Below are 24,300 nucleotides of genomic sequence, written 5' to 3'. Positions count from 1 at the left end.
AAAGAGCTATTACCTACAATACCATGAAAGAGAACTCTGCTAGAGCTAGGCAGGCCACAAGTTACAATGGCAGTAGTGGACCTGAATGTTTTGGCTTTGAAAGGCGTATTCCTACCATAGCTGCCCTGCAACAGCTCTCCATCGGAGAGGAAACTGCTTTTCTCACAGGCCAGTCAGAATCTGTCCATCCACAACCCACCTACGTATACACAGATGCCCTGGAGATTTGCAATACGGACTGGCTGGGTAGGACAAAGACAACGACAGGACAAAGTCTCCCGTGGTATCAGAGCTAATTCCCAGACAGGAGGAGGCTGCTGACTCTTCTAACCGAACATCTCCACATATTTGTACTTTACAATTCCCCAAAGAGGTGAGAGAATCTAGCCTATTTAGGTACCATTTCTACCAGCAAAATGAGATGTCAGTTTTCACTCTAGCATCTCGGTCCCCATTTTTAATCAGTCCCAGTGTCTTCCCCAAAGGAATAATCTCCACATCCCAGTGGCACATGAACATTTTTAAACATACAGCTCTCGCTCAGTTTAGTGTGGGCTGCACAAATCAAACCTGAAAGGGCCCCAAGAGGGGAGAGAAAGGGGAGGGCGGAGGGGGAGAAGGAAAGGGAAGATCTGAGGCTAAACCAGTCCTGTTATTTTTATATCCAAATCATGTAAACGAGAGAAGTGTTGAGAGAAATTTTAATTTGCTAATCATCTCTCAGGTTGATTAGTAGCAGTGTGCATGTGGGGGACAGGACACCCAGTAAACTGACCCTGGCAATGATCAGGAAACCCAAAGGCTTAGGTCTTGCACCCAGGGGCAAGCGCAGTGACAGAGAAGCATGCTTGCATTCCTAAATATATAAATATATATATCCACAAGGAAGAAGAAAATTAAAGTAAATGATACTTTAAAAAAACAAACCAAACCAAACAAACAAACCAAAAGAAAAAAAAAGAAAAAAGGCTGGCTTGTCAGGGGTTGGGGACGAGAAGGCTCCGGTGTGTGTACTTACATAGAGGTCAGCACCGTAAAATCCGTCCTGGTAAACCACACTGCAGAAAATCCACACAAAAACAAAAAAAAAACAAAAAACAAAAAACAAAAGAACAGAAAACACATTCCGGTTATTGAGGACGGCAGCATGCACATGCGTTTTACACAGGCAGGTGATGTATGAATCCACAACCTGGGCTTTTGGCAGGAGCATATCAGCGAGAGAATGTGTGTGCGCACGAACGCTAGACAGCTCCAAGTCATTTTCCATGGCATGCAAAGGGGGAAGGGGCGGGCAGAGGGGGAGACAGTATGCAAAGGAGAGAGGGAGGGGAACCACCATCTTGTACAATAAAAATAGACTCAAAAAGATCTGATGTCCTGAAGAAGAGAAATGAGGGTTTAGAAACCTCCGCTCTGGTTATTCTCCTGGAATGATTTTAGTTACCCCCTAAACACATGGAAACATTGGCTTCATGAAGTGGGCTTGTGAAATCGAGGAGCCCCTCAGAAGGCATCCCGCAGGGGCTGGAGTCACCTATGTCAGAAGCACGTTTCAGAGAGTTGTGTATGATTACGTATTTCGAGCTTCACAGGGCTGCATGACTTTGTTTCTGACATCCATACATCACCTGCTTTTACCCTGCACATTAGACATGCGATAAGATTTGGCTGATCACACAAGCATGCAAAGTATTATTATTCAGCATCTTAAAGAACCAATGCAACACCTCAGGAAAACAAGTCAATCAATTCTGATCAAAGTAAACACAGAGAAATGTAATTAAAAAGAAAAAACCAAAAATACCCACAATGCATTGCTTTCACAAGCAGAGATAATGAGCTAAAAAGGTTAGGTGACTGGTCCAAGGTCCGAGAATTGAAAGGTGCAGTGGGAGTCCCTGGTAGTAACGACCTATTCCGTAGCAGAGAGGAGCAACTGGAAGGGTTTCCATGGGATGGTGCTTTTTCTGCTTTAAGCCATAGCTTTCTTTCTCTCAGAACTTCAGGCAGGAAAACTGTTAAACCAGAGCTTGGGGTTCCCAAAGAGCCACTCTTACCAGAGCATTCACTAGCGTAAGACTGTGCAGCTCGCTCTGGGGGCAGGGGTCAGGGAAGGATGAGGAAGGAAGAGAGGGGACGCCCCCCACCCGTTTGAGTTCAGCGTGTGCTTCCTAACGAGGAATTTCCTCCTGCTTTGTCCTCTGAATAGCTCCGCACAAACTCGCTCAAGGCTTTAAAAAGCATTAGCCCCGCCATCTGTGATATTCATGGATCTGATGTGCATGACTTACCAGTAGCATTAAGGAAAAGGAAGGTATGGAACACTAGCTTTTCTTTTGATTATCATTTTTTACTCATCAGATGGAATATGAAATGCTGCCAAGAGCCTGCCACCCTCAGACACCCACCCATTGTAAGGCACGCACACACAAAAAAAGCCCAGCAGATCTTGCCAAAATTCTGCATGCTATTACTAAAAAATAAAATAAAATTTAAAAAAATAAATCTGTTGCAGTGTTAGCTACTGCTTGAATAATTTAGTCTTGCTGTCTTCCCCAGGAAAAGTACACTCCATTCCCAATGGACAGAGTTACTACGGTCTCCAAGAGCACTGGGAGCAGATATGAAGATAGAGACCCTTGTTAGAGGAAGAGGGGAGCCACTTCAGCAGGGAGAAGCAGGCCATAAGATCATTTTTGTTGAAGCTGAATTTTTACAACCACATAACAAAGAATTTGGCTCCTGGGGCAGTGACTTACATTGCTGGGTTCTCTATCTAGGACCAGGAGTGTTTTAGCAGTGATACTCCACCTGCTCCTGCAGGAAAGGCAAACGCATGACAGAGGAAGTGACTGTTGGTTTATGAACAGGTTAGCAGTTTTAACAGTTATTCCGAACACAATCAGTTGGATGAATATAAGCATTACCACATTGGATCAGGCCACTATTCCTGTAACTTAGAATCCTGTCAGCATGAGATGCTAGCATCAGCTCTCCAGAGAAAACTGCAAGGAACACTAATAACAGGTAAGAGTAAGACTTCCTGAGTCCAAACAACAAAGCACACGTACGCCCTCCATCTCTCCTTCAGTTAGGACTTAACTGACACCAACTGCCAGGGCTGAAATTTAGCAAGGTTTATTTATATGCTAGAATATCCATATTTGTGATTCTTAATGCTAGCAAAAACTGAGAGAATTCCTTCATTTGAGAACCACAGAGACCATTCAGGTTATGTAGACTGACCAGAAGCATAAAGCAGCTCAGCAGCCCATCAAATCTCAGTGGCATCTGCAAAAAGCCCACTATCTGACCTAAAACACATCCATGAGAAAAATAAATATGCTGGTTTTGTAAAGCAACCATCATATCATTCAGGTGTACCAACAGTTGACTTTGTTGTAAAAGGAACCAAAAAACCACTCCAAACCCCCAAAGCTCCCTACTGCCTTATATCTAGCCTGACTTTTTTCTACTTTTGGCTTCAAGTCAGTGAATCCTCTATATATTTACGCTCCTAGACTAAATTATTCTCTACTATGGCAAGCCTACTCTTCATATAGGTACTTAATGACCATGGACAAGTTAATGCCTAACCTATAGTCTGAGAAATAAAATTGATCAAGCTTATTTAGTTTTGAGAGTTTTACAGTAGGCAAGTTTTTTTTTCAGACTGACTTACTCATTACAGCTTTTGGTCTGAAGCATAATTTGTCAGCATTCTTGTTTAGAAAGCATGGCCGCTACAAATCAGGGCAATATTCCAGTACAGGTTTTACTCACGCTATATATCAGAGGTTATAATGTCTCCTTACTTCTATTGAATACTGCCTCGGTTATAAATTGAAGGTTGCATTTGTACTCTGAGGTCAGGCTCAGGTGACCATCTAACACCCTCTCCAATGGTCTGAGCAATTGCTTTCTAAGGTATGAATAGCCTTCCCATGTCCATATATAAGTATGTACATTCCACATACGCATTAGTAAATCTTAGTTTTAGCTCTTGAAATAAATGTTAAAACTATTAAGAACGATATGATTTCTTGCACCTTCCTCTGGAGTATCTAGCACTAGACACTGTCAAAACTTACTCTAACCTGAATGGCCCTCAGGTCTGATCCAGTATGGCAATTCCAATGAGCTTTTATTAATCTACATTCTGTATTTTTGAATTCTGCTAAGCTCTCAAATGCAGTGATACCATTAGGTTTTGTAACTTAAAACTTAAACACCACTGAGGTTTGTGAAAACCAATTCCTTCTACCAGGTTTGAGTTAACCTGCAGCTTACTTTACTGTCTGTCTTCTGCAAAGTACTCACTGTCTTGATCACTCGTATGTTGCTGACTGATCTTACAGTGTCATCTTTCCACTGGCCAGAAACAAAGCAACTGATGCAGGGTAAGGTGTCAGGAATGTGTGCCTGTCCCTGACTCCATGGAGGTCAACCGTGCCCACATGGAGCGGTAGCTCTCCTACAGGTTACTACAACATGGAACTGAACAGCACATTTTGTATTATTGCACGAGGAATCAAATTCCCTCTACAGAGTATCTTGTAGAGATTCAGACTATGATGACAATAAACACCAGAATTAGTTAATTACATCCCAGTGCTTGGGACTAGGGACAGTTCTGGGCCATTTGTGAACCTGCTCTGTTTACTGCTGCCCTGCAAATGTTTACTGGATAGTACGCTGCCCATGAAGACATGAAATCAGTCAGCAGGGACAAACTCAACGTAACGTAAGTAAACACAGTCATGAGACAGTATTTGGAAGGGATAATCATTGGAGCCCAGCCCATATTCCAAATGGAAATAAACCTTTTATACAGGACTCAGGCTGGATTTACATCAAAGACAAGCCTAGAGTCCTCCCAGTGTGCCACTCGTGACCGCCTCTTGCTAGGAATGCTCCAGCTGTTACTCCCAGGGAGGAAGAACACATCCCCGCTCCCCAGTGCAAGTATTTCATATTCTGCTAGACGGCAGCACTTAGGTCAGCTTTGCTTCTCTGTTTCACTGTGGAGCATTTCCTAATAAAACTGGACTGGGTCATTTTTAAAGCAACAGACAAGTTGCAGGTCAGAGGCTATGGTTAGAGGATATTGAACAAGAACTAGGAGTGGTGGCAAAAAGAGGTGGATCTGAAAACCCAGAAGAAACGCTGTTCAGAAGGCCAACGTGTTCAGACAAGAGGTTTCATTTAAAGTCTTCTGGTGAATTAAATACAAATATTGCCAGACTTGCCGGAGAGCAAAGCTAGACAGATACATGACCACTGCAGCTTGCTTCCTTAAGCTTCACTTTAAATATCAGACTGAGCTCTAAAAAGAATGGGCCAGAGTAGCTCTCACCACTGAATCTGCTACAGAAGGTACTGCAAGTTTATCCAGCGTGTATCAAGCCAGCTCCTTGCACTGATGTGTGCGGCTTCCACATCCCTTTTTATCAAAAGATTTATAATTTATTTTCTTCCCTTTTGGGGCTAGTCTAAAGGAAAAAAGGGTCAGTACACTTCTCTGTGTTGGAGGATTCATTCCTACTCCTATTCTTTCTGAGAACGTTGCCTGGAAAATACGGCAAGTAAAATTCCCGAGACAGGCAATATGCATAAAGCATCCTCAAAATCAGAACATAAAAAGACAGTTTGCAAGGGATTTGCTGATTTATCTGTAATTCCATCACACTGAAACAAAAACAAACCCAAACCAAAAGTCACATACGAACCTAGTTCCCTATATTTTTAAACAGCAGAATACTCCTTTGTAACAGCATCTATTCCACTGCATTACTAGAGAAACGTCAAGAGGGCAAAGAATGCTAAGGCCACGCGTTCACCATTGCTTCATACAACAGTTAGAAGAACGCTGCACTTTCCTTCTCCCTATATCCCAAACGCTCCCAATTTTAAATTAATGGACTTGATTAATCTTTGTTTTAAACCTTTTTAAACCGTCTCCAACAAAGAAAGCAAATCCATTGTGGGTAACTGGCTCTTCTGTGTCCTACTGCCAGATGGTGAGGCATGAAGGTAATGGATAATATTCCTCATTCCTGGATATGAAAACACAAATGGAGTGCAAAGAGCAGAACCTTTTTGGAAATTTTAGACCTTCTCTCTTTGCGTCCTTCTCAGCAGCGCTATAACATACTGGGTCAATGGATGACGAATACCATGTAGACAAATTGAGAAACTGTAAGAAGGAATCCATCAGCGCTTTAAGCTGTTGCAAGTACTGAAAATTGTTTCAGTCAAGAACTTAATGCAGAAAAATTTAGATGTGCCCCCACTGGATGCCATAGTGTGCAGAATGCTCTGGCACTAGCAGTATCCTGACTCTCACCATCCAGACAATTTTAGTTATTTTTTGGTTAACGAATCAGCTATTTGACACGGTTGTGCAGAGCACTCTGCTCTTGTGACCAGTGCTTACCCTGGGTAGGCAGGGATGGCTGTGGGAGGTACTGCCCGGACTGCCCCATACACTGTCCTTCCTCGGCCCCTCAGATGGGCTCCCCGAAATGCGGCTGCTGTGGTGGCTGCAGTTGGATAGGGGAAGCCTGGAACTGTAAAGACAGACAAGGTGGAGGGTGAAAAGGATCCGAGCTGCTGCCCAGAGAACAACTGTCTGCTTCAAACAAAGTTACACAATAGCTCCACAGCGGTGGGACATTTTGCATCAATCCTGCAGAGGGGCATGCTTATAACCCAGCAAGCATCCGATACATACTTCCTGCTACACCATGGCCTTTGGGGGAAGAGGGGTTGCAGAGAGGTTTGGCATGCAAGAGGTTAATGCTTTGGCATGCCTCACCCACCACAAACAGGGTACAAACCTCCCCCCCACCGCCTTTTACACCGCCATGCAGTCTGGTTAGAGTCCGAGAAGCGCAGAGAGTTACTATCAATATAGCAGGCGGCTCTTCCAAAACTGCAGAGGCTCTTTAAAATAATTTGTCAAGAGGCCCTTAAAATCAACCAACTTACATCAGTCTCTTCCCTCCTTTCCCCTCCCACTCTTTGCCACCCAATCCTCTGTATGTTCATTTTAAAGCCTGAAAGACAAGATAGCCCATATAACAGCAGCAGATATTTCCCACAGAGTGCCAGTTTACTGAGAGCCCACCTTCATTTAACAAGCGTGACCAATAACTGGCTCCATGTATAGTGGGGCCTGCTTTATTACGCTTTACACTGGAGTAAACTGGCTCGTGATGAAATGATATAAAACCTCAGAGGCATCTGCAAACACGTAATAAACAGATACCGAGAGGGAAGGAGTCCCAGGGCGCAAACCCAACCCAACGTGCGTCCAGGTGCATGCCACTGGGGGCCCTGCAGACTCGCGCTTTAGCAGCTTGTATAATATGTACTTTAGGGATTTGTCTGTTTGGTTTCTTTGATTTCAAAAGGGGGAGGGGGGCAAGGGAATGGCCTATTCCTCACACACACCCTCCCCTTGTTCTGCAGCCTCCTCATCGCTCAGAAAGACCCATTCACCAGTACAGAAACACACTGCAGATGAACAAGTTACAGCCACTGCACAGTATACTTTGGCTCAAGGTAAACTCTTTCCCAGCGAGACCCATCCTTTCAAGTATATATTATACAGACTGGAGAGAAGAAGGGTAACAGGTCATTATAAACTCAAGCACAGTAACAATACAGGGGCCAACGGGGGCTACTTACTGATTAAAGGAATGTAAGTGTTAATACCCCCCCTTCCTGACAGGGGCACTGCGGCGTCATTGCCCAGCGAGACATCTGCTTGAAAGCTGGACGCTAATTTAATTTTCAAAAGAATAAAAAAAAAAGAAAAAAAAAAAGAAAAAAAAGAAAACAAAAAACGTAAAAAGGTTATAAAGAAACAGCAGATTGAGAACACAAACAAACACCACTGCAGTTAAATGGCAGAAGTGGAAGTGTCTACTTAAGCTCTACCTGCATATAACTCAGGGCCGTACACCGCTCCAACCACAGGACTCAACTTCCAACCTGAAACAACAAAGACTGCAGTGAATGCCAAAATCTACACCAAGAGAAGGAGCGGGCAGCGTGGGTAGGGGGAACGGTCTCTTGCGTGCACCCCAGCTTCACATGCACAGCTCTTTCCAATTTCTGCTTTGCCTCAATCCCCCTTGGTGTAGATGGAGGCCAACTGCCTTTTTCTAATGTCAAGTTCTAGGTACAGGTCACTGTATCGGAGGGAACAGCAAAACATCAGCTGATCCGCAGCACAGCAGAGGTGCCGCTGAGGGAATGCCAACTACCTTATATGCATATTCGCCACGAGCACCGTGCGACCCTGCGTTCCCTGCGTGAACCTTGCTGCCAGCTCCTCCACCTCCTCCCTGCTTTCACTGGGAACGCTGAGGATCCAGAAACTCTCTAAAGCCACCGGCCCAGACCGTCATCCTGGGCAAGTCAATGTATAGCCTTTGATTCTCAAAACACCCTTCTCTCTTATTTGCTAGAGATCTGCTAAAAAGCAACAGTGTCTGAATTTCCTCACTAACTGAATTACACGACTACGGTGCAGAAAAGCAAATCAGTCTATTCAGCTCACATTTTCTCCTCTCTGTGTTATTTTAGTATTTCCTGTCTTCTTTATGCTGCTTTTCAGGTGAAAGCCTTCCCAGAGAACTGATTTTAATATCATCTGCATAATTGGCAATAACTGCAAATCATCAACTTAAAACCTACAAGAGAATAGCGCTTAAAGAAGTCATTGCAGGGTTTGAGGAGAAACACATTTCCCAGCCAGATCTAGAATAGTATTTGTCTTCCCCGCCCCCCACCTTTCTATGTGAGGAGAGAAGAAAGGGGCATAAAGCTAACATCATGATCTGGGATGGCTTCCACAAAGCATTCCTTTCAGGAAAGATCTCAGCTGTTCAGCTAACAATCACACAGGTATTTTTATTTAAATAAATCCATACCCTTCCTCTGTCTTGAAGTCCTGATGCGCTTACTGCGCTTTAACACCTCAAACCAGCCTAGAAACCATATGAACAACTTTGTGAACTGCAGCCCATCAACACCACCCCTTCATCTGCTGGCAGAGTATCAACGAGAGATGTGATGCACGCTCCCTCCGCAAGACCGGGCACGCTGCTGCTGCGCTGCCCACCTTGACAGCAAAATACACACGTGAGTGGTGGCAATGAGAGGACTGGGATCAACCCTCAAATTTAGTAACAGTCGTACGGCCACTCATCTGTATGCCTTAAGCCTGGCCCAATACTAAATACCTTTGCGTAGCTTTAAAGCTGGCTTTAAATTGCTGGCTGTGAAAGCAAAATATTCCTGCCCGTTATTAGGGTTTCACAAGTAAGCCAAGTTTTGTTACCAAACAGTCATACGCATTTTTCTGCCCTTTTTTTCAGGACAGCACAATATGGCCGTGTTGCCTTTTACTACAAAATCTCCTGGTTCCTTTCAGACACAGAGACCCGGAATTCCAGCCTTTCTGCCTGACCCTGCTTCCCCAGTTCTGTAACCAAAAAAAGATTTATTTGCCAAGAGCCACACAACAAGTTAGTAGCAGAGCCACAAATAAAATTCGTATCTTCTGAGTCTTACGTTGTAATCAAAACAGATTCTCACACTAGCAACTACCTATGTACAGCTTCCTGCCTTGTTGAAGCTGTTTGGGAACATTTTCAGACCAAAAAGAATTTTTCTGCCTGTTTCAGGACAAAGACTCAGATTCAAAATCTGTATCAAAGCAGCATTCAGTTCTGTCAGGAGAATGACTTTTTATGCTATATATGCCTATGCAATAAAATTACTCCACAGACAGAAGAACCAAGATATCCTGATGAAACAGGATTCTTCATTACCCAAACAACTTGGTCTTTCTCTATTCAGGTTCACTGGAAAATGACTGAGCACAGGCACAGTCCGTAACAAGAAGTGAGCAAACAAGCAGTGCAATGCCTCTGTTTTTCCGGCTGCTTGCGGACAGCTGTACTTTTACAGTTAGAACCTGAACTGAGATATATCCAATTCTGTATCCTAAGTTATGCTTCTGCATTCCTATTTAGGTATCTACGTGATGGCAATGAGACTCAGGAGTACTGCACGTCCCACTGTACAGCATCAGCTTGCAGTAGTGGCAGGAAACCTATTGGTCCTTCGCTTCTTTTCCTAGCTTGGCCACATTGGGCATGTCACTACTCCTCTGTCCCCACTTCTCCACCTCTAACATGGTATTCCTCCAGAAACGCTTAGGAATTATTCTGAAGAATAACACTATAAATTAGGGTTTGTGCAGTTTTTGTTGGTTTCTTTTGGGGTTTTTGTTTTTGTTTTTTTTGTTTTTTGTTTTGGTCCTGAGGAGAGGCCATGACTTCTCCCTCACCAGGAAGCTTTTGTCTTCCTTCAAACCTTTCAGCTCATCATTAGTACAGTCTCTCTTACCATTTGCGTAAGGTGTGACCATCTTCTTATTGGTCATCACTCGCGCTGTGGCATTGTTAACCTAAAAGTAAGAAAGGGGAGGGGGAGGAGAGGGAAGGAAGCATAGGACATTAGGGAAAACGATGGAAAACTCTCAGATACCACACACACACACACTATACTTCTCTGAGCAAAAAAAAAAAAATTAAACAACTAATTTTACAAGAATGCAATCTTTAAATTACTTTTAACAGTTGCCATTTAATTATAGAAGTTACAGCTAAACGTGGCACTTTAAAATTATGCATTAAACAAAAGGCCAACGAGAGTAAAGTGCAGATTCTCCGCCGCCCTGCCACCCCTTGGCACGTGCTTATTTTCAGCTCATTGATCGAAAGGGCAAAACTTTGGAGGTTTTGCCCAGGTTCTGGCTGAGAGGCAGCAATAACTTCTGCAGCCCAGGGCAGGGGAACTGAACCAGGTGATGCACAAGCTCATTTGTTTCTCAAGCTCACTGTTGGGATTGGGGCCCAGCAGGTCGCTGGCAGGCATACTTTTTAGATAGAAAAAGATAGCCTGGAGTCCATCAGCATTAGATTTGAACTCCCAAGGCTTGAGGAGATTTCTGGAACGCCACCCAAGCGTTTGGACAGTCTACGTTCACCGATGTCCTCCCCATCATTTCCAAATCTTTTTCCAGATTATTTTTTCCTTGTCACAAGTGTCATGGAGCAAAAAGAAGAAATACATAGCAGTAGACCTAGGTCTTTTTTTGGTTTTATTGTGCCCTCCACCCTCTTTACAGAGCTCTGCATAGTTCCAAGCAGTTTGATTGCTCAAGCAAGTGGGGTGTTACCACAGAGATGGTGCTGATAATGAAAAGATGGACCAGTTTGGAAGCCAAGTTACTGCAGCCCCGTGTCAGACAGCCTCAAAGTTCTTGCAAGGAGGGTGAAGTCTTTATACAACATGGATAATTTATCAAAACCCATGCCAAATGGGAATTGAGGCCAGGGTGAAGAAGAAAAAAAAATTGATATAAAAATAAAAGCTGCCTCGGGCCCTTGAGACTTATGGATGGTGAGCGTACTCAGGGTGGGGAGTCTGGAGCTACATTTACTCTCGTTCAGCCCCAAAACAATAGAAACATTACACATTTAAAAAGAAAGAATGGAAAACAACAATGATGAGACTGAGAGCATGCAGTTAAACACACACAGATAAAAGAAAGGAAAAAAAAAAAAACAAACCACAGTTGATTCAGGGGGTGGGGAGGGGAGGAGGGAGGAGATAGGGTCTCACAGACAATCATTAAGATGGAGCAAGTGCCTGAAATCAGCTGCTACAGCAAAGTGCAACACAAGCACTTAAAGGAAAAATTGCCAGAACCGATCAGAAACCACCAGTCAGCAAAGAGACCAACAGCTGCATTTAACTGAGTAAAGAAATAAACTGGGGAGGGGGAGAGAGAGAGAAAGAAAAAGAGAGAAAACAAACAGTAACAGCTACAAACAGGTCTCAGAAAGAGAGCAGCAGAAAGAAGGGGCAGGAGAGAGAGAAGAGGAAATGGGTGCATTAATAAAAACCAGCCAAACTGGAGTTCAGTAACTCTGAGTAAGATGTGCAAGGGGAAATCACCATGAAGTCAGTAATCAAACAGCTCAGACTGCTACAAAACGATATGTACATCCAAAATCCAGGCGGCATTACTCAACAGCATTGAAAATAAAAGGGGGAGAAGGGGGAAGGAGGTGGGTGGGGACAACAAGTCAAATCACATTTCGTAGTGTTAATGTGAGATGGCAGATGGATTTTTTCTTTCTTATTAAATTTTGGTTTTTTGTAATTTTAAGAAAAATTGAAAAAAAAAAAAAAGCTTCTTCTCTAGCGCTTTTGTTTCACTTACCGCCAACTCGTACCATCGCCAGCATTGTGTATAGTTACCATGGAAAGAGTGAGTCAAGTGAAGGGCCCTAAACGCTAAACCATTGAAAAGGGAAATAAAAAAACAAAACAAAAAAAAAGCAAAATATGCAGACATCTTACTCAAAAACGGCGGCTTTTTTTGTTTTAATATTTGTACTTTTTTTTTTTTTTTTTTTTTTTTTTAAAGAAAGAGGGAGAGAGGGAAGACGCCAGTTAGCCTTCAGCACAGTGGAACACCAAACTGGTCAACACCAGGCATGCCCGATATATGGCCATGTTGGCCAGCCAACATTAACCCTTCAACTCCCCTGCGGTGAGAGCTAGAAACTTTAAGGATTAGCTTTCACCGAGCAGATTCTTGACCGCGGGCAGGTCAAGAAACCAGCGGTGTGTATAGCACAGCCCACTCGGGGCTTCTGCCCCGTATCTCCCCTCCCCTCCCACCATGGGCATCATCTCACACTTGCGTGGAGGAGAACTGGCCTCGGAGGAAAGAGAGGATACTGGCTGGCCCCCTGCTTTCTTTTTTGGACACAGAGTTAGAAGTCGGACAGTACTCTTTCAGTTAGTTTTGTTCAGGCCTGGTAACAGGAAATCGGAGCCTCGCAAACTGAAGCAAAGGAAAAATCAAGACAGCAGAAGGGCAAAAATTTGGAGTGGGTGGGAAAAAAACTTAATAAAAGAAGAAAGAAAACAAAAAATACCCAAAACAACAATAAAAATACTCCATAAGGGGTGTAAACTTTTATACATTTCAGTGCAGGGAGGTGAAGGACACAGACACAAACACACACGCACACACGAGACTGGGATCCAAATGTGAAATAAGTGAGGCAAGACACAAAAAGAAATCAAAAGAATAAATATAAAGAAGAAATTGAATTACTGAAGACATGCACCTCGATTTTACGGCCCTCTACCACGGTGCCGTGTAATTTCTCCCTGGCCCTGTCTGCATCAGCACTATTCTCGAAAGTTACGAACCCGAATCCCTGCATGCAGCGGGAGAAGGGGGGAAAACATGCACATCGTTATATTTTGAAATACTGATCTCTAGGTAAATAGAGAAAAAATATCACAGTATGAAATTGACATCAGCACAACTCAGCAATAACCTCCTAGAGTCACATTGTTGGTTCATGCATGTTTCATAAATGAAAGAAATTAAATTCGATAAAATAAAGGAACTGTAATCATAATAAGAATAATAAGAGTAATTAAAAAAAAGAAAACATAAAAGCAATTGAGGCCAGACCAAAAAAGAAGTACAAAGTTACTCGAGACAATTTTTTTGTTTGTTTTGTTTGTTTGTTTAAAGACACTAAACCCTGCTCCGACATAGGCAAGCTGGTCAAGCCCAAGCCGGGCTTCTCTCCCCTCTGCTAATTAACAGGCATGCTTTGCAGGACCCCCCGCCCACCCCGGACACAGTACAGGACATCGACACTGAGCAGCACTTCGTTCTCTTGAGAAACTGCTACGAGAGCAAGCAGCGATCTGAGTTCACGCCTGGCACCAGGAATTCTGCGAAGCTTTGGGCATATCAAACACTGAACCTTGCTTTTCCCACCTGTAAAATGGAGACAATAACAATTACCTACCTTAGAAAACTGCTGAGAGGAAGGGCTGATTGTAAAGCATCCCTTGTAAGCTCTTCGGGGCACCGCTGATGTCTACTCCTATGCCTGTAACTCCCCTAATAATGCATGGGGCCCTGAAAGTACGCAGGGCTTCTAGGCGGCACCATCAAATAAGCATTACTTAACATGAAGATTGAGAGTATCACATGCTCTAGCTTCAAAGTTTTCCTCTCTATCAGTACCGTGTTGGACTTGAGTGTAAATCTAAACACCTAAATACCGATTCATCGGTAAAGGCAGGTTTTGTCTGACGCTGATGACCTACTGCTACCTCCCTCCCACCCTGCTACCCACCTTACTTGGCTTTGTTCTGAGATGGCAACCTCTGCACCGTGGATAGTAACAAATCTCTGCCTAGTTAGACCATGAAGTTTGAGAAAAATTGACATGCCCTGCTTTGAGCAACCACAAAGGCTTGAGGACTACTAACATGTCCCTTTAGTTAGATGAATTTAGGTTTACTGCATCCACGAAGGCACATGCAACGTGCCCGTCCTACATGCTCATGCTGCTGCCAACTCATGCAGTTGCCTAACAGGGCAGGGTACGAGATCATGCGTCCTTCCACAGAGATGAGTGTGCTGACATTAAAACAGAGCCAACGTGACTAAGTGAATTAGGATTTTAACTAGTAACAAACGGTATCTTACTACAGATAACTGTGATGAGATATTCTTCATGCCATTACAGAGAGCGGGACCAAACAAAAAACTTTGTTGTATTCTGCTTTTAGGGTGTCTTAAGAACAGGAGTAAATGGCTCCTGTGGCTTGGTATAAAGCAAATACTGGTTTCACGTACAGAAAGTAATCTCTGCTGGCTCTGATATCCTCAGGAGCAGGAAAAACAAAGCTTACATTTGATGCAATGGAAACTCCTGATATTAACTGTAGAGCAAGGTGATGTGAGTGATCTACAGCTATGCCTTGTCAGGAAAATGGCATGCTAGCCTCATGGCCCCCTCCGTGCAGCTTGGGGTTGATATGTATGGACTTGACACCCCCCGCCCCCCCCCCAAGGCATCTTGATTTCTAAGCACTGTTAGCAACAAGACACAAGCAAGCCATCATTCTTCAAGTGCTTTCTAAAGGTCTTTACAATACTAATCTTAAAAAGCCCAAGCTGCTTGCACATGCTGGCCTTTATCATCCACAGCTAGGTTTCCAGCACAAAACTGTTACACATCTGTAAAATGCAGGGTTGGTTCCCCCCCCCCCCCCCCCCCCCGCCCCAAACAGCAATAATAAAAGAACTTAGCCAAGTACTGCAATGTTAAGATCAACGAGAGTTCTCCTTTGGGCTCCAACCCAATAATCTAAAGCTTCAGATAATTTCATTTCTCCAGCTATAAATAAAAAGCTATATAAATAAAAAACATGCCTTTTCCAGAACAGCATAAAAGTTTTCTGTTTAAATGAATTAAAATTGCAGCTACAAGAGATCAGGGCTAATAAAACAGCCCAACTGCATATAACTCTCAAATACATTGCAGGGAACCGGGGGGGTGTGGGGAGTGTAATACCAAAGCTGATTATGAAGGGACAGGGTATCACGTCTGCTTCAAAGAACCCCTACAGAGAAAGGCAGGACTGAGAAACAGAGCAATACCTTTCCCTCTGGTTCTATATAATGGGGAAAAAGCACCTTTAAAAGGTTGGGGGAGGAGGGGAGGTAAAGACTGCAACAGGAATCTCTATTTCCCTTTTCTCTTTTTACATTAAAATTCCTGTTTGTTCTAGACAAGCCTGTGGAGACCGAATGAAATTTATGTCTTCGGTGATGATGTGAACTGAAAGCTGGAGAGCAGAGGGAAGGTAATTTTTTAGACATCAGTATGTGCAAGCTAGAACCAAACTAAAATGATTTTAATTCACATTTGTTTGCAATTAGTGAAGTCTGTACGGGATTTTAAAAACCACATTATCATTAAACATCTTTAAACTGATTAGGAATTTTCACTATTTTTAATAAGTTAACTCAAGATAGGGTACAATCCACATGCAGACTATACGAAAATAATTAACAATGTGAATTAAAACAGAATTAATCTGATTCTGAACAACATAACTAATTAACCACAATTTTTGTTTTATTGACAGATCAGTCCTTAGCTTGCGTGACTCTCTGTTGAGAACCATTTAATGTCAATGCTGAATTAATGCTTTACGTTGTTGACTATGGCAGAGTCGGTATTTGTGCCCCCTTGGTTTGTCTTCTTAATGCATCTCTTAGACATTCAAATTTTCATCAGGAAAAATAGGTGAGCCATGGTTGACATTTCTGTTATTTCTAAGTTTAAAAACTAGCAATTATATATACATATTTTTGATGTGGGAGAGAAAAAAAAGCACATACGTATAATTTTAATTCCTTCTCACAGATGACCTGTAAAGAATAGGGATTAATTTGTACCTAAATACATATACAACAAACAGTTCTCAGTTTTCCCTCCCAAGGTTGTATTGCTCTTGGAGAAAAAAAAAAAAAAAAAGAAAAAAAAAAAAGAGGTGGCAGATGACCAATATTTACTAGTTTAGCTTTATAGCAGGTACTGGTTTGCTCCACAGTAGTAGGTATGGAGCCAGAAGAAGGGAAGGTACAATCCTGGGTAAAAAAAAAAAAAAAGACTTAAGGTTTCTAAAATTTAGATTATACATATAGCTTGGGTTTAATAAGGCTGTTATCATAACAAGGCTGAAATTTTCAACAATTCCTCTCCATCAGCAACTGCCAGGAACTTCTCCCAAGCAGAAAGTAAGTTTACGCCTCAGTGTATCCAGTGAACGCTAAATAACCCCAGTAAACATTTTTAGGACTGGTGAGTAATTTGCAGCGCCAGACTAACCCCTTTTTACCCAAAGGTTTATTCAAAGGGCCTGAAGAGACCGAGTAACTGCCACCCTTTTAGTCTGGCCTCAGACTCTGCAATAAATAACAAGCAGCATGATGAGCAGTGAAAAAAAAATAATAAACGTATATATATATAGTATTTGAACGTTTCCATCTCTGAAGAATGAGAAAGAAAATTTACCATGTAACCGTAAAGGGAGAAATCAAAAGCAGACGGTTCTCCTGGGTGTGGCCAGAACACAGAAATTAAACAAAAACAACAACAAAAAATAAAATAAAGTAAAAAAAAAAAGGAAAATAAAACCAAAGGAAACTAAACAGAGCCCCTTGAAATCCATGCATTGTTAACCCTTCATTTGTCATGGAGTTTAGACCAGTCACCTCAGCAGCAGCGTCTCTGCCTTGTACCACTGGAGCATGCAGCCAGCGACTGGCCTTGCCATCATCCGCTGCTGTGCTCGTTTTTAACCAAGGTTTTTTGTTTGGTTGGTTTATTTTTGTTTTTGTTTTTTTTTCATTCCATTCCTTATTTCCATAATAAACAAACTTTTAGGAGCCTGAAAAAATGGCCAAGGAGACAGCAGCTTATGCTACCTGTTTCCAAGGCATTTGAAGAGAGTAGGAGGGTTTCAGCTATAATCCACCTGAGATGAGCAGGACTGAATGCACCGACAGAAACACAGCACAAAATTCAGAAAGATTATTGAAGTTACACACAAAAACGCACACTTTAAATTGGCGAGGGAATTGGCATAAACCAAGCTGCCACCGTTTCAGCAGCTCTTCCAGCTCCTCGCTGCCCCTGGGCTGCAACTTTGAGTGCATTAAGGCACATACGCATAAAGCACCTGTCCATGTACCTGTACAATCTGGTGAACCAGATGCAGGAATTAATCTGGCTAAAAAAACCATAAATGTATCTTCAAAAAAACCTGCAGGACTATTTTTAAGCTGGATCAGTTCCCCAGTCCAGCTTGTTGTGTTGCTCCACTGCCAATCCCTCCTGCAAAACCAAGGAGGGGGCAGAGGCCAGGAGCGAGCGGCGGGAGCCTGGCCAGCACTGCTGCTCAGCGAGAGCTTGGGGCTTCAGAGCAGCTCCAGCCAACCCAGGTCAGGGGCTTCACGGCCCCGCGTTGTCCCCGGTTGTGCGCTCCTCCTCCTCCTCCCCTTGATCGATCTTGGATCGTACTGTGCGGTCTGTGAGTTCAACTAGCTAAACTGGCAGAGGACGAGCTCGTTTCTCTCTCTCTCTCTCTCTCTCCCTGCTGCATCAGTTTTTTGCTAATTTAGCACCCTGGATTCAACTCCCTACACAGTGAAACGAGCACTACTGGGAAGGCACTCCCACAGGAGCAGTAAATCAGCTTATGCTATCAAGCCATCAACTTCAGCCTTAAATAAACCAGTTCAGTGTATGGACTAATTTAACTCATCAGTTTAGTATTGCAGAGTTGAAGGCGTAACAGCGTACTTCACTGAACCAGGATAAAAGAACACAGGTCACGTCTCCTTCATGCCACTGGCATTATAAAGGGATTTGGTGACCTGAGAAAGTAACGCTGGTCGCTGGTACTTAATTTGTTATTAAGCCTCTTTGTGTTAATAACGCTATTTGTATTTCTGGCTCAACTGATGACATCTGAACAAAAATTATAAAAATAGAATTAAAATGAAAACAAGACCTCTAATTTCTTTTATGTAACAAGGGGTTGTACCTATTTCAGTGAGTGGAAACTAAGTCCAGAACAAGAGTGGCTCAATTGAAAGCACCTAATCCATTCAAAGAAGAAATAAATACACGTGCAAACGTACAGTCTTCTAGGCACAGTTACCAAAACCTAAATTCATATTCTTATCTTAACCTACAGTTAACTGCAAACATAAAAAAAAATCCTAAGTGTTTCCACACAGCTTTTTAGTTAGCACAGGTTTACTTACAGAACTCCACTCACCAACAGATGCAATTTCTTTGTGAAGACAAGGTGTAAGCTACTATACTATTGATTTTTTAATTAAATATGAAGCGCTTCTAGACACTTCAGTCCTATACAAGAACTTGGAGGTCTGGGTCTCCCAAGTGGAAGGCAGTGAGGGTCATAAACTTACACGATCCTGAAACCACGAGCTTGCAATCTGCACTAATATGAACTCTTACCATTTACAAATCTAAAAAAATGCTCCCTTCTTCAGCCAAGATTTTGCTGTGTGCTTACGCACTCTTGGTCTCCGAATGTCATCAAGGGCACATCTTGGAATGCCACACGGTATGCAGCTGATGAGCAAAGAGCTTGGATTCCCTTCCCCTGCAGCTTTACGAATGCCACAGGGTACTCGTTACGCAGGCAGACTGCATTATTTCTGCAAATATGTCCACTTGTTCGGTTCAGCGCAACAGTGCCAAAATATGCATCTGGAGGATGCATCTCCACTAACAAAAGGAGCAGGAATCCTCTCTCTCTCGACTGCCTCTGGAGGTGTTTTATTCACGGTTCAGTGAAGTGCATGGTAAACTGCAAGCATGAGCAGAATGCTATTTAAAGGCACTTATATGGGTCAGAACTAGAAATGTAATGGTAAACAGGACAAATGAAACGAACAGCTAATTTCCTGGAAGCAAGCAAAAAAACCGAATACGTCAAGGGAAGACTGATGTAATTCTATTAAACAAGAATAAAACAAAATGAAATTCAAGGGATGTTTTAAAGTGTGTATCTTGTTTCTCATACATGGCAAAGCAATATCAGTGTGAAGTCTACCAGGGCTGATATAATTCTACTAAACAGATTGAATCTGGGCAGAAATCGAGTTAGGAAACAAGAATTCACATTGCTTTGAGAGGAGAATCAGCAAAACTAATTATTAACTACCTCCTACTCTGCTGTGATACAGAAAGTCAACAAGTAACATTTCCTAAGCCAAAGCAAGGACCTGAGGTGCGAGGTGGCTGTGACGGACAGACGCTGCTCTCTCTTTGGTCACCAAACTTCCTAAATACACAGAGATCCTGAAGGTGCAGCCAGCTTGCTATAGTTCCCCCAGGCTGCCAAAGAAAACTGCCTGGTCATCTCAGGTGGATTCGAAAGGAAGAATGCAACCCACACGCTTCCTCCCGTCCCTCCTACCAACCAGCACTCGAGCGATCCCAGCAGAGATCTCCTGCCACAGCTCGGCAGGGACAAAGTGCTGCTCAACCCCGTTGTACACTGGGTGGGGGCAAACCCAGGGCAGTTCAGGATTTACCACTGTACCTTTTAAGTATTTACAAAACATATACACAAAACTCTACAACCCTTAGGAACCCAGGGGAAGGGAAGGGAGCATTGAGAACACAGCACAAGGCAGGCAGCAGGAGCATCTGCTTTCGGATTCCCAAGAGAGAGGAAGAGGAGAAGAAGAGAGAGAGGTTTCATATCATTAGATTAGAATGGAAACCACAGGGCAGGAAAATGCATTCAGATTTTTTTTTTCCTAAGGTGGAGGAAGAACCCAAGAGTGAGTGAGTGGCCTCCAGAAAGATCCATTTCCTTTGCTTCACCATCAGATCACCAGACTGTTGTTTTTCCATTATTATGTGAATACCAGGTGCTTCGTGCAGCTACACCCCACTCAAACACTGGGGCCTCCCATTTTCATGCTAAGCAGGAATAATCTTGCATTCTTTTTAAAACAGGAATTATTTCGGGTAGAGAAGGATGCAAAGATAGCACAAAATTACTCTCTGGGTGTTCTCTCATTCTGTTCAGATTCTGCACCATCCCTCATACAGGCTCTCAGTTTTGCAACTGCTTTTTGCAGTAAGATGACAAAAAAGCAGTAGAAAACTGCACGGTCAAGGACTGGAAGAACATCTTTTTGCATTGCTTTCTTTTTTCGTATATTTATTAAGGGTTCAGGATAAAATTCATCAAGGAACTCTTCAGCAATAATTTTTGTTTTAACTGAAAACCAGAAGCCTTGGGCTTTAACAAGTGCACAAGAAGGTACTTTTCATAGTCCTAAATCAAGTCTCCACAGAAAGCCTCCAACGTTAGTGTTGCCTAGAAGGGAAAGGGCAGCCGTGGGCGTTTAATACAGGGCTGTGTGGATGAGAGAGAGAGTAAAGTTCATGTGTGGAGAGGAAAACACTGTTCTGGAAAGCACAGCCAGTGGGGGATGAAGGATAGAGCTCACCACTTCGCCAGGCCAGTTATTTTTGTTCTTTCTTTTGCAATTACATCCAAACAAGTAGGGATTTGATAGAGGCCAGAGGCTATTCCCAAAGCCAAATAGAAATGACTAAAATCAAGACTAATTCACAGATAGCTCTGGCCTATAAATATCAGAAGAACAGCAGAGAGCAGAATAACTATTTACAAACTCAGCATAGCTGATTGTTTTGGTAAAGCGTATAGATTTTTATTCACAAAGGGAAGTAAAACGCTCTAAGCCATATAGACATTTACTTGTTCAGACTGTCTTATTTAAAAAAAAAAAAACACCCAAAACCAAAAACATGGTATTAAGCACAAACGAAGGATGGGGAAAGGGCTAACACTCATTTCTTTTGTACACAGATCAACCACTTTCTGGTTTCCAGCTAATACAGAGACTGAAGAATTTCAGAATGCATCTTGGGCAACGTGGGTGGAAATTTGCAGAGGGCTCTGAACATGAACATACCCCGGAATATATGTTGAAGCAAAGAGGCCACCTTAAGACTGTGAACCTCAAATGCAAGCGAAAGGCATAGACTCTAAACCCAAACTGCTTAGCTGAATTGCAACTTCAAAGTCTCTTGTGTGCATGCACACATGTGCGCACACGTGTGTGGGGGGAGGAGGGAAATTCTGTTTTAATTGAAAATGGGAATCTTAGCATTGATTAAGTCAAGCAGAGTATAGACATGCACTGTGCAAGCTTCCCCCATAGAGCTTTGGCAATGCACCTCGCTCCTGACCTGCAAAACTCCCTGCTATTCCAGTGCTGAACCTCCTGGGCAGAGAGAGAATCACATCAATTTGTCATTGTGGTGATACTGGTTACGTGATGAGAACCAATTGCCAATTAGGACAAAGATCACTGAATCTCTCTGCAGCTGACCTGAGCAACATTTGAAATCTCATCTCCAGAGAAATAAATTACCATTAACCCTCAACAAAACCTCCCTCTTAATATATCTGTAAGATGAAAATAGGTGTGCGAATGCAAATTCAGTGGGGAGAGGTCCACATGGGGCAGGGCAAGGGGAATAAGGATGCTTATATTAAGCATCAAATATCTCAAACGTGAAAGGTTGGCATCTCGGAAGTGCCGAGTAAGTCTGCAAAATAGAGTAAATAAAATCCTTTCACATATGAGATATGACAGCTTTTCTACAGAAGTATTTTAATGCAACGAAAATGTGGTTGGGGGGTGGGTGGGTTAGGCTTCGTTCGCACAGTCTCCCATCACACAAAGCTGTTTTACCTTATTCTGCCTTCCCCACAGGGCACCCATTGCTAGTGCAATGGGAATGGGTTGGTACGAAGGCTCAAGTGACTTACTCCCTGTTCGTTCAAAAGGCTGGGGAACCTGATCCCAGATAGGAGTGTCTAGGAGCATTTGTACATGCTGCCCAGAAATGACCATGCTCAGAGTCTGGAGTCAAAGGGAACAGGAGATAGCCCCCAAAATAGCTTTTCCCTTCCCCCATCACACTAATTCCTGCTGATCTCTACAGAGTATATTCTCTAGGCAATGAACTGCCTTTTACTCTGCAATCAAAACAAGAGAAGCGGGTACAGAAACAGGACTTACCTTGGAGCCACGCTCATTAAAGATTATCTCTACATCAAGGATTTTGCCGAATTGCTGCAGAGAGACAAGGGAAAAAAAAAAAAAGATTTATTTTTGGCAATCCATTTTTCCTACCTTTTGGGGGCTGGCTTAGTGCAAGAAGGGAGATGAGAATATTTCCATTTCTAGCATACAGGCAAAGGCATAAAATCCCAGTGACGTGACCCAGTTCTCTCAGGTTAGGACATGCAGATCCTCTTGGTCACAGACCCCAGGTTTTCTCACAAAAGTCTAAAGGAAGAAAAACAATCTCCAGAAGAGTTTTAGGGATTTGAGGTAGCTTTTCTTTTCCCCCTTTTAGTCTAAACAATTCTTTCTTCCCTCATTCTACTATTTCATTTAAGATATGGTTATATGATTTCATCTCAGACATCTAACAATATTTCTCAAACGTAATTCAGCATTTCATCTTCCTCCTGAAGTGGCTATCACAAAGAGAAACTTAACAGTGATTTTGTTTCTCTGGAGGGGATAGTCACAGAAGACTCCCAACCTCAGGTATTCCAAGCCCTAAATCTCCTTTCCTCTCCCCCTCCCTTTATTTTCCAAAACTCCAAGCCTTCAAAAGAATTGATGGCAGACTCAGAAACCATGAAAATGGCCAACCCCCAACAGTTTGTTTTTCAGAAAAATATCATTCAACTTCAACCCGTGACATACAGGTGGCTGTCAATAACTCATGCAAGTTTATCACGTATGATGCAATTCTGACCTCTGCCTCAGCCTGGAGACCCCAAGGAGAGCAGGGCCCCACTACTCTGCACTGTTTCAACAACTGGTTCCAAAGAGCTCCCTACTTAGCACAGAGCAAAAATGGGCAATGACAGCTACAAGCTAGAAAGGAGATTTACCACACTCTGTGGAACCAAATATGGATCACATCCTTCACCTTAGAACATATTAAAACATTTTTATTGAACTGGCCAGATTCAAACCAGTAACCTATAGGTAAAAGCATCACTACTGCAACAGAGCCCCACGATGCTCTGTCCTCTAGAAGCATCAGAGTCGTATTGCCAAACTAGAGGTCTGCTCTCCAGAAAGACAGGTTTAAGATCTCATCTTCAGGAGCGTATATACAGAGCAGACTTCATTCTAGAGATGCATATTGCACTCGACAAATGTTATATCTAAGCATTTTTCCTACCCCGTTATATACAAAAGCTTCCATCAACATGGTTTTGATCTCACTGCTTGCAGAAGATTTAAAGGTGGTAGCAAATGAAGGAAAGGTCAACAAGAAAAGAAAGGATGGTTTCACAGTTAGGAGAGAAGATGAACACAGCCTCCGGGCACTGGGACACTCTGCACTTTGCCATGGTGCTCTTAATATAATATTTGTCATTTTTTTTAAATTAACATTTCCATTCAGAGTCAAACAGGTATAATGCTCATTTTGTGGGTGCCCTGCTTGAAAGACTTGTGGCCAGATTTGCAAACATGGAACATTTACAACAGTGAGCCATGATGACTGAGGAGAAGCTCTGAATATGTAAAGCAATAAAAAGCTATTAAGTCCCTTGAACAAGTATTCCACAACTGTCTTTATGCAAACAAAATGCTTCCAACAATTTTAGCTATAGTTTCTGTCTGCTTCCATTCTCCATTCTTAAAAAGGAGATAGTTGTATTCTTTTACAAATGTTGGTTCACAGATGTTGTTTT

The 24,300-nt window shown here is 42.7% G+C and overlaps 1 protein-coding gene across 16 annotated transcripts in view; it reads right to left on the bottom strand.

Moving 5' to 3' along the window:
* Positions 1-24,300, bottom strand: part of RBFOX2 (RNA binding fox-1 homolog 2) — a 170,915-nt gene that overhangs the window by 11,131 nt on the left and 135,484 nt on the right. For 9 of the 16 annotated variants that reach the window (XR_015706266.1, XM_087764314.1, XM_087764317.1 and 6 more), the window contains 7 exons: positions 22,598-22,651; positions 13,233-13,325; positions 10,429-10,489; positions 7,948-8,001; positions 7,696-7,788; positions 6,440-6,572; positions 1,019-1,058 (listed from right to left, as the gene is read on the bottom strand). Coding sequence is in view for 15 of the 16 variants with exons in the window: in XM_087764314.1 (XP_087620440.1) it covers positions 1,019-1,058; positions 6,440-6,572; positions 7,696-7,788; positions 7,948-8,001; positions 10,429-10,489; positions 13,233-13,325; positions 22,598-22,651 (528 nt within the window). In the remaining variant the exon portion in view is untranslated. The remainder of the gene's footprint in view (positions 1-1,018; positions 1,059-6,439; positions 6,573-7,695; positions 7,789-7,947; positions 8,002-10,428; positions 10,490-13,232; positions 13,326-22,597; positions 22,652-24,300) is intronic. The other 7 variants (XM_087764329.1, XM_087764316.1, XM_087764319.1 and 4 more) reach the window with 4 other exon arrangements.

Source organism: Nipponia nippon, unplaced genomic scaffold, assembly GCF_047370975.1.
Source record: "Nipponia nippon isolate SJK-2023a ecotype South Korea unplaced genomic scaffold, ASM4737097v1 scaffold_3, whole genome shotgun sequence".
Classification (NCBI taxonomy): domain Eukaryota; kingdom Metazoa; phylum Chordata; class Aves; order Pelecaniformes; family Threskiornithidae; genus Nipponia; species Nipponia nippon.
Note: the sequence above shows the minus strand (reverse complement) of the source record. Positions and strands in the feature narration are given on the sequence as shown.